Below are 10,951 nucleotides of genomic sequence, written 5' to 3' on the forward strand. Positions count from 1 at the left end.
CCAAAGAGTAATTTTAACACTGTTAGATTTAACACTAGAAGTGCCAAAGCGCCTACAAGCGCGAATGGTAACCTACTTATCAAGTCAATATCTCAAAGAAATTAATACAGTAAAAAATGATTGACAGCTAACTCTGGCTGATAATTAGCTTAATAAAAATTGATTGACAATGAAAGTCTAGTATGTGATTGGCTGCAATCGAAAATGATTGACACATGCTCCGCCCTTTACTCACGCCCACCGGTGTTCCGGCCTGCAGCATTACATATATGGTTTTAGTTATTATCTAACTGCGTCACTATGACAACACGGCATATGACGTCACAATGCAGGAGACCCTATAAAAGTCGCCACACAGCATTTAAACCACAGATGCTTTAATCATCACTGCGGTTTAAGGACTACAGCGTTTCATTGTGCGAGTAAAGGAGAGCCTATTCTACGTGATCATGAGTAAACAAATGAGGAAGGTAAGTTAATGTTCCTTTGAGCTGGTTTCATAATCTCACTTTAGTCCGAGTAAACTAGCTTCTCAGTCTATTTATTGAAAATTCCATTCCACGTCGAGACAGTTCTCTAAAGTTGCTTTGTAGCATTTAAGCAATAGTACACGAGAGGGAGTTTGTTATCGCGGATAACATCACGGCTGTGATTTGGTTGTAGGCACTAGACCAGGGGTGGCCAATCCGCCAGAGACCAAGAGCCACTTTTTTTTACTGTGTTACGGCAAAGAGCCACATCATATTTTTTTGTTGACGGGGGTGGCGAGTGTAAATTGTTGATGGGGGGGTGTAATGGACAAAAAATAACTATTATATCGCGATCGATGGATCGCCAGTAGTTAGCGAATTAGTAACTCGTGTGAGCGTGTGAAGACAGTCAAATGCGTGTTTTCCACTACGCAGGTTTTAAAAGTATTAGCGGCTTGCTAGGCTTGTAAACAAACCGCGCACCACGAAGGTGTAGCAGTGTGTCGCCCTCAGAGCTGATGAGGTAACCGGTGAGAGTTCGGACCGGCTGGGGAGCCGCATGAAACCAGGCAAAGAGCCGCAGGTTGGCCACTCCTGCACTAGAGATTGCCTCCCGCTCCCGCCAAAAAATTTATTTTTGTTTTAATCCCGCACCCGGGATTGTTTTAATCCCGCACCCGCCCGCTACATACACATTTCTGTCGCCCCCGCCCTCAATCCTAATATGAATTGAATTAATTAAATTTAGTGCTTGAAATATTCTTATGTATTAATTAAAACAGCAATATAGCAATGGATCGCGCTGTCCCATTTCTTACCACAGTCCAAACACATGCCGTCAGGTGACGTACACCAACACTTTCTGCACGCTCTCACGCCACACATCCGATTTCTCACGCCGAAAAAAAATCTAGTTTATTTACCTCTGATCCATATCTATGATTCAATGAGTTACTAGTTTGCTCTGACGCCATTATATCTGGCGAGCAATCGATCGCGATATAATACTTAATTTGTGTCCAATTTACGCTCGCCACCCCCGCCAAGGTTCAAATCTCTCTCCAAGTGATCTTGAAAAGTCAGTCAAGAGCCAGTCCGTACAGTCGACCTAATCGTTTTTGTGGTAATTGTAGGTTCAGAATTTGATGCAAGTGTGGAGTCACACTCTTTTCTGAGTCTGTCCAAACGTTTGACCTGCAGCCAGTTATGTTAAAGGCATCCATTTGATTAATTTTTGCAGGTTGTTTAAGCACAGATACGAAAATGTCTTGTGTGTGTGTATATGCCGTTGCTTGACAACGCGTCCGCAGTGATACAGATTTAGAAAATTGAAGATGTGTAACCAATTAATATTGGTTATTAACCATCTGAGGTCATTATTAAGATCGATTAATATTCTCTCCTTGAGAGTCCAGCGGGGTTGAAAAAAAATCAAAATTATAAAATGTTCGTATTCCCCATATCCTGTCTGAGCGGATGTGCGCAGCCTGTATTATCTTCACAGAAAAGGGTAGCATTCTACAACGTGCTTAACGCATAATGTAGCCTACTTTAAGATAGAAGGGCTGTATAGCACGCATGGTTTTATTTAGAAATACACATTAAAAAACAATACATAGGCCTAGCTCATGGACATATTGCTAATTAATTATTGTGAAGTATTCAGCGCAGTTTTCGAAATTCAATTGTGGCATGGAATTACGTTATTTGTTGGTCTTTAGGGTATCACACATTTTACATTAGGCTGCTACTGGCCCACTACAAAACTTTAAAAATTCTTATGCACAACATTTTCTTTATTCCGCGATCGTTAGTTACCCAGAAATTAATCTATTCATGAACCAAAATCAACACATTGGCTTTCAAAATATGATGTACGCCCCCCCCCCCGTGTTAGTGGAGTCTAGACCGATTCATAACTGCAATGAATTACATAAGTCAATTATTACTTCATGCTATGTTTACCCATGTCAGTACGTTTATATATAGGCCTGCATGAGAAAATCTACCGTTTTCTATGGGACACTCTCATAAAGCGTCACAAGTTTCCTCCCTTTTTAGCGCATACACAACAATTCTAATAACGTCACCTTGTGGAGGATTTTGAGAAATGCTAAATTGGATCAGGAACGACTCATTAAAAGTCTTTTTTTCTTCATTTTCTCTACTACAGACAGCAGAAGAGCTTCCTGCTGAGGGCCGTGATGTGTCTGCCCCCAGCGTGAAAAGCAAGCAGGCAAAGAAAGACTTTTCTCCATGTGGGAACTTCGTATCCACCTCTGGGACTAATCCAGCTGTTCTAACTGAAGAGTAAGTACTCATTCTCCACACATCACATACTCAATCTTTACATACATGTGCTGGAAGATTAAACTAGGTGACAATGTAACACTTTTTTTTTCTTTTTTCAGACATTGGCAAGAGCTGAGGAACACACTGCCATGCAATGTGAGTACGAAAATACGAATCTGTCTCTCTGTCTTCCTGTGTGTCTGTCTGTCAGTATGTCTGTCAGTATGTCTGTCTGTGTTTACTGGTAGAACAAAACACAGTACAAATCAGGGTAGGAGTTACCATAGCAACATGAGCCTTTGGCCATGTCTGGTCAGACCTTCATAACCAGGGCTTAATTTGTAAATCAAACGTTGCCGGAACGCAAGCGTAAATTGTTACACTGGTGGTATAATATTTTACCGGATCGAAGCAGAGTTCCCAGAACGCACGCTTCAAAATTAAACAGTTCCCGGATCCTGTTCCGGCAGGATCTGGCTCAAATTAAGCCCTGTTCATAATGGTACACGTTCTTTGCATTGGCATTTAAAGAAATAATCAGCTTAAGGTTAAAAAAAGAAAAAAAAAAAGGTTTTGGATACTGATTAACGTTTTAGACTTGGCTTTAACCTAACTAGATGAAAATGGAGGATTTCATTGACGTGCTGGAAAAAATCTCAGCATGGGTGAAAGTAGCTGTGAAGGAGGTGGTTGCTCCAGGTTTTGAGTCAGGCCTGTTAGGGGTGAGGTCCTCAGCAGGAATCTGCATCTCCAGCAGCCCTCATGAGGTGGAGCATGGAAAGACACATGATTCAGAAGGTTGGTGGTGAGTATTCATTTGGAGTATTAATATGCTGAGTTATTTACTCAGTTAAACTCAGTCCACAAGCATTGAGTTTAACGGTTTTGGCTTAATTGTATTTTTTTTTAGTGTTATAGTTTATTGGGAAACTTTAATTTCAGCAGGTGTGATGTGGCCTCAAGAAGCAGCACAGCATCTCTGCCAGAGCCTCTCGGGGTCATCTTTGACATCTCAAAGGACAAGATCTTCAGCCTGATCCACGGAGAGGTCACGAGGGCCATTATGAATATGTTGCCACCTGAGACAAAACGTTATCTCAACATGAAAGAGACCGTCAGCGTCATGTCCGCTATTGTGGATGACTCCCTAAAACAGGTGAAGGGCTAAAAATGTTTTAGTTCATTTATTCTATTATTTTTATTATTAGTCATGTTTTCCTCCATAGTTGATGTGTTTATATATCCATTAGCAATATATGCAGTGTGAGACCAAGGCGAGTGATCAGTGACTACAATCTTGTTTACTGCTCTTGCACATGTTGTTACTCTAGATGAACTCATCTCTTCGGGAGATTTATTGCACTCCTGACCTCTATGAAAGTGTTAGACTGTCTGTAAGCCACATTGAGTACGTTGCCCACCATCTGATGCTTGGAGTTATGACCAGAATGCTGGGTTTTCTGGAATTCTGCATAATCACAAGCTGGTCAAGTGACATTCGAGGTTTCCCCACACACATTCATGACGAGCTGGATGAGTTGCTGCCTTTGGTCACATCGGCAACAGTAGGTGCAACTGTTGAGCACATGTTGAGCGTCTGCAGTGAGGGAACATCAAATGATGTTGCTGGAGATGTCTCAGACAGACCCCTGTGGGACTTCCTACAGGCTGTGTCTAAACACATCAGCTCTGCAGCTCTGAGTGGCAAAACCTCATCCTCAATTGACCGGATTATGCAGTTGCTGGAGTACAGCAAGCCGAGACCCCGTTCTGAAAGGATCTTGGAGAGTATCATTTTCAGCAGCACAAATGAAGATCATAACATGGGCATGTTCAATAATGTGAACACACATGGGCTCTTCAGTATGTCCTGTGAGACTTTCCAGCTCGAGGCTTCCAAGAGGGTTAGCAATGTCATTATGAGTGTTACCTCAGAGCTCACAAAAGTATCCCAGGTGTCAATCTTCAAAAATGCAGATTTGAGCTCACCTCCAGTTTCTGAAGCTTCCCTCAAAAGTAATGCCTTTGCTTCAGCAGTATCGATTGTAAATGGAATTACCGATGCACTCAGAAGCTCTTTTGAGGAGGATTTGTTAAAGATAGCTCGTCCATCCACTGACCCAGCACTGTACAAATCTCAAGTGCAGCTGGTATCAGAAAAGGTCCTGAGGTCCACCCAGGCTAAACTTAAAGATGCTTTGGTGACAAACCTCCTCATCAGGGCTGATGTAATTATGGCAGCCCAATCCAGTGGCAGTAAGTGCTACAACCTACTGCTGAACTCGAAAAACATCACAAAGAGCATTATTGAATGCATGTTGTCAGTGCTTCCATTCTCTGAAGTGCACATTCCTGGACAACTAATAGCAAGGGATTTTTTAACATCTCTGAAGGAAAGGCTGGAGGTTTTATGCATGAGGCCGATGTTAACCTCATCTGACATTCATTTAGAAGCCCTCAGTGACTTCATAACTGTAGACAGTTTTGAAGTAATTGCTGAGAAATTGATCAGCAGTGGTCCCCTTAAGCAAAATGAGAAGTCTGAGTGTTCCTGGAAAGCACTGGAAAGCATACTCTCCATAGACTCCCTCAGGCAGTCCTCCCAGGAGCTCATCCCTATAGTGGGGAACTTGATGCTGGGAAGGATTGCGGCTCTGGACCAAGAAAAAGCACAAATGAGCTGCGGGGGGACTCGGTCAGTGTTGTCAGATACTGACCTCTCAAATGAGGCACTCCAGTCAGGCATCGTGAGGAGCTTTGTGAAGACAGCTACAGAAAAGCTTCTCCAACAATGCCTTGGTCTGAAAACCTGCACCAAGCCTGACACTGCATCTTTCTTTGAGCGCTACTCTTTTGGAAGCCCATCCGTGAGGGAGGCTGACTTGGAGGTGAGGCAGTCACAACAGCGATGCTGCTTTGAGCTGTCAGCTGTGATTGCCCACACTGTGATCAGTGACCTCACTGGCATCACCACCTCTCAGTCAGAACAGGACCATACAGGCTCTGCTCTGCCGAAGAAGAAATCTTCTTGTCGGTGGTTCAGGTTTCCAAGATTTCTGAAGCTGAGATTCAAGGTATGTTTGTAAAATGTCTTTATTCCCAGTCACACCATTAGCTTTAGCCTCTGCTTTTCTGAATGATTTTCAACCATATATTTATGCTACTGTCAGAATCATATTTTGAATGATTTTTATCAAATTTTCTGCTCTTTGTTAAGAAATGGACAAAGAAAGTGCGTTTTCACACAGAAGACCAGGTGGTGGACAAACATATTCCAGATGGTACGTGTTTTAGTATTTCTATGGTGAAGTTGAATTGATGACAGTATTATACATAAAGAAGGGAGGGGTCCATGGTTTAGTTGTGTTCCATGGTTTAGTAGTCTTTCATGCTGCACAACTAATAAGGCATGAACAACAATAATGACAACAGCATGGAAGACTACACACAACATCCCTCTCACACCGTCTACTTCCTTTGACAACTATTTCCTTTCCTCTTTTGTAGCACCATCCACCTCTGACAAGACCATCCCTAAGATCAGGAGAAAGTCGTTGCGTACCAGACTGGCAACAGCTTTTACCAAGATCTGGAGAAAATCAGGGGAATCACCTACTTAGGTGATATTGCTGGAATTTAAAAATGTTATTCAAATAAAATGAAAAAAAAGAAGAAAAACAGACTGCTTATTTGTGACACCTACATGGTTACACATGACATTAAAGGGCTAGACTTCTTATTCATTATGGTACAATTCCCATTTTTATTGTACAGAAACTTCTTGTACAGAAGCTTCTACGAAATAGACTTGGTAGAAGGCAATATGCATGACTATTGTTGGCAGATTGAACGGATGATTTCAAGCCCAACAACTGTTGAAAAGACAAAATTCAGTAATAACAGTACTGCACAGCAGCATCCTCACCCCCAAATAGCATAATAACTACCAATAATATTCTAGTTGGACCCCATCATCTCATAGAGAAATAGAGACAATTGTATCTAAACAAATAAATAAAATAATGAACCTAATTTGTATAGCAGTTTGTTAAGCAAGGTCTATGGTGATTTACAGAAAAAAGGATGTATGAAAGGATAATAAAGCTTACATCTCCCTGAGCTCAATCACCTCAGGAAGGTATTTGGCTGTAACGCTAGCGAGCAATGGCTTTTATTTAGCCAAGAAGCTGCACAGTTAACGCCTCTCACACAAAAAGGAAACCTCTTTCCGTCAAAAGGAAACTTCTGTGAACTGAATGAAAAATATATACTTAAAAATCATTTGAATTTATCAAGATGGTAAAACTGAACCTGTGCCGTCAACACTAAAACTCCAGTGTCGGGGCAAAATGTATATTTGGTCTTTCTGTAATCATATTCAGTATTCATATATGTATTGACCACTATTAGTAAGCAGTGGAAACAAAATCACTTTACACTGTGTTCCAAATTAATATGCAAGTAATATTTTCTCAGATTTTCCTAAATTACCTATATGAATTGCAGTCATTGTAATTTTCTAGTCATCAACTATTAGAGTACAATTGAAAGGTTTTTGAACAAATTGCCAAATATATATATAGCATTAATGTACAGGTAGGCTACTAACCTTTATAACCCTTAATGAATAATGTACTTATCTTTAACGGTAACAAAAATAACGTAGCTATTGTAACTGACCGTTCTCCCCATCAAGATCCTATGTGATACTTCCCACCTCATCACAAATGTTGAAACCAGATGGCCAGGATCCATGCATGATTCCACACTGTACAACAAATTTGAACAGGGTAGGCCTGAGGTAGTTATGCTAGTTCTTCACATGCAGTGTAATAGTTAAATCATTTCATCACCCTAGTGCGATTATAGGACACTATGACGGCCTCCTTCATGGAGACAGAGGGTATCCCTGCCTGCCCTATACCTCATGACTCCCTATTCAGATCCTGCACCTGGACCACAGTCCCAATACAATCAGGCCCACAGCAAAACCAAGGCAAGAATTGAAATTACCCTAGGAATCCTCGAGGCCAGGTTCCAGTGCCTGAAGGGGCTCAGAGTTACCCCTGATAGGGTGTGCCACATAATAATGGCATATGTGGTATTACACAACATTGCAACCATCCAGGAAGAGCGACAGCCTACCATCTCAGACATGCCCACAGATGAGGAACCTTACATGCATGTGGGTGACAACAGAGATGGTGGAGTTGTCAGAGACTCCATCTGCAATCACTGCTTTCCACATTAAATCATGCACCACCACCCACCCCACCATCCACCCTGTAACCTTTTAATATACATTACAGTCAAATTCACTGTTATGTTTCATTATTTCATTTTTCCTGTAAATAAATATATTTTAGAATATATTTTAAGAATAAGATATAGTTATGTACAGCCATACCACTTTGTACAATATTCTTATACTTCATTTTTATCTGATGCCATGTGTGTTTCACACCACTCAGATTAGACCTGGAATTAGTAAGTGTTAAATTAAAAAAAATATTTAAAAACTCAATACAGTATTATAAATGTGGAGAATATAATAATATAATCGCGCCCTTCTGCTAAATATAAAAATATCATTTTCACTCACGCATTAACTCTGTTGGCAATTTTTTGACATGCTGACTGCCTTTCTCTAGCAGCTACCGCAGTATTACATTTACGTTTAATAATATCTATATATTCTGCATACGCAGTCATTAATACTTCAAGCTACAGTGGTGTGAAATACGATGCTCGGCTGATTTTCGCGTTTAAGTCCATGATAAATCTTATTTATCGGTCCTCAATTAAGAATGCCGTTAATAGTTACGCGTGAAAGCGCTTCTGTCTGGGTCAGCCTTCTCAGAGTTGAGCGACCCTGATTACTTAAACTCCGATCAGCCGTTTTGGAACCGAAAACTCTGTAAGACAACTCACAGTTCAGGGTTAAGTTTAGAGTTTGTTAAAGCCGCTTTCTGGAATACCCCCCTGGTCATTATATCCTTTATTTGGATCAACGTCACGGGTTTTTGGTTTGCGCACTTTTCTATTAAACCTTCCATTTTCCCTGAGACTTGGCGTGATCGCTTCCATTTTATTTCGCTCACCCTGCAATATGTGGGGTATGATGTAGAAAAATAATTAAAAAATTACTGGTTAAAGTAATTGTATTCAATCTTAGCATTATTATATCACAATCACTTTTATGATTTTATTGAAATCATCTCTAATATGTATTTTCTGAATTTCTTAGATACAACAGCTCAATTCTAATTCTTCAGGTTAAAGGCGCTCCCTCCTTTAAACAGCTATAACATATATTTGTATCTGGCTACAAACAAAGCTGCTTTATGAATTCATGCAACGCAAACATGTCTTAAAAGCATTTGCCACCATTTTTCTCTTATTCTGTGTGGGCATATCTTTTTTACACTTACTGTAGTCATGCTTAAATTGCAAAGCTTTTATTTATCATTTATACATTTTTAAATCTTAGCATAGAGCATAGAGGCTACAAATTCAAACTACTATGCAGCTTTTAAACACACCTAGTTTAACCTAAATATCTAAAATGCTATGATAACCTAAAATGGACACTTGCTGCTCATCCAAAACTTCTCAGTCTTGACCATTTGCTATTTTATCAGAATAAGGGCGCGTGGCTGCCAGATTTTGAGAAATATGCGAATTAATTAATTGTTATAATTAATTAATACTGATACTAATCAATCGTCATTGCTCATCATTGTCATGTAATAAAGTCCCTGTGTTATCCTAACGTTACTACCTGCTTATGTACTACACTTTCCCTCTCAGTCTGTCCCTCGGTTTCTCTTTCACAAGCCTGCATCTCTGGCTGCTGCTCTCCCTGTCTGCTGCTGCTGTCTTCACCTACAGAGGACGCGGAGGCTACAGCAGCGAACATGTCTGTGATTTTTACACAATTTGTAGCATCTACATGGACACTCTTCAATTTGTTCGCGCGTAACTTCTCCGCACCCCCTTTCTGCCGCTTCTGTTGCTCCACGTTGTCTCTACTTTTAACAACGCGCTCAACACTGAACGTAGCTGGAGTTACAGCGGACCACGCAGAGAAAGGGTGGGGCCGCTTTCGTCCTATATCCTGATTGGTTCAGTCCACTGTCTATATTGAAGATGTGCCAATGGGCCGCCCCCTCTAAATTGTGGACCGGTCTCTTAGAAAAAAAGGAAAAAAAAAATTCATCGGCCCCTGAGGACTGTCGGCCCACCGGGCAAATGCCCGGTACGCCATATTACCAGTCCAGCCCTGCTGTGTCCTCTCCAGAAAATGGAGGTATTTTCAAAGCACTGGAAAATATAAAATGCCATATGTCTGACAACGAACCGGAGTGTGGAATGTCCTTTAGTCAGAGTCCTGCTTTACTTCTCTTCTGTATGTCATTACTTCATAGACAATCTTAACGCAATTATCCTTTCTACACAGACCTTACAGAGTAGGGATTGTTTATGGTGGCTGAAGTGATCTAAACATTGACAGGTGGACATTTTAGACCTCTCCGAAGCTTGACATTAACACAGTTAGTTTATGTAATAGAGCTGATAATTTCTCGCCTTTAGATGGTACAATAGAGTCACTGTGAGCACGCACGGCGTTGGTGTTCAGGGCATTTTCTCCTTCCGTAAATAAAAAAAAACCTGCCCATGTTGTCCTCCATGAACATCAGCATACAAAAAAAAGAATAATAAAACCCAGTTTTGAGAATTATTTATATACAAGTCACACACGATAGGGACCGAAACAAGTTTGTAATTTACACATTTGTATCTCCAAACGAAACAGTACAGTACATGGAACCACATGGACACATTCAAGCCGTCAAAGGTTACAACAAGACATTTATTAATAAAAACAATGCATTTTACTTGCTTGCGTGCCGATTTAAAATTCAAACCTTGGGCTGTACTAAATGTGCCTCAAAGACCGGATATAATCACAACCAGTATATGAAATATAATGGCTATTGTATGAGCTGTTCCTGATGACGTGAGCGAGACTGAATACAGGTTTACTCTTGGGACTGGGACTCCTGGTCTCAGTTTAAGATACTGGAATACTGCATGGGGACAAACTTCATTTGTCTCTATAATAATGATTATATAATGATCTGCCTTTTGCGCTCTCAAATACTTTCAGACTTTCCAGATCCATAAAG

General features: G+C 40.7%; 1 protein-coding gene across 3 annotated transcripts; it reads left to right on the forward strand.

Moving 5' to 3' along the window:
- Positions 1-198: 198 nt before the first annotated feature.
- On the forward strand, positions 199-6,396 carry LOC143473569 (uncharacterized). 3 transcript variants are annotated; one of them, XM_076970632.1, is made up of 8 exons: positions 199-470; positions 2,644-2,780; positions 2,882-2,918; positions 3,380-3,567; positions 3,705-3,918; positions 4,094-5,836; positions 5,980-6,043; positions 6,270-6,396. In XM_076970632.1, the coding sequence occupies exons 1-8, from the start codon at positions 450-452 to the stop codon at positions 6,380-6,382; spliced, it is 2,517 nt and encodes an 838-aa protein (XP_076826747.1). In that variant the 5' UTR covers positions 199-449; the 3' UTR covers positions 6,383-6,396. The 3 variants fall into 3 exon arrangements, with proteins under 3 accessions (XP_076826747.1, XP_076826748.1, XP_076826749.1); XM_076970633.1 differs by having other exon boundaries at positions 3,708-3,918; XM_076970634.1 differs by lacking the exons at positions 199-470; positions 2,644-2,780; positions 2,882-2,918 and having other exon boundaries at positions 3,437-3,560.
- The last annotated feature ends 4,555 nt before the right edge of the window (positions 6,397-10,951 follow it).

Source organism: Brachyhypopomus gauderio, chromosome 13 (assembly GCF_052324685.1).
Source record: "Brachyhypopomus gauderio isolate BG-103 chromosome 13, BGAUD_0.2, whole genome shotgun sequence".
NCBI classification, from domain to species: domain Eukaryota; kingdom Metazoa; phylum Chordata; class Actinopteri; order Gymnotiformes; family Hypopomidae; genus Brachyhypopomus; species Brachyhypopomus gauderio.

Coding starts and splice junctions, on each gene's coding strand:
- LOC143473569 (XM_076970632.1), top strand. CDS start 450: ATGAGTAAACAAATGAGGAAG. Junction 2,781..2,881: donor CCAGCTGTTCTAACTGAAGA/GTAAGTACTCAT, acceptor TTCTTTTTTCAG/ACATTGGCAAGAGCTGAGGA. Junction 5,837..5,979: donor TTCTGAAGCTGAGATTCAAG/GTATGTTTGTAA, acceptor CTCTTTGTTAAG/AAATGGACAAAGAAAGTGCG.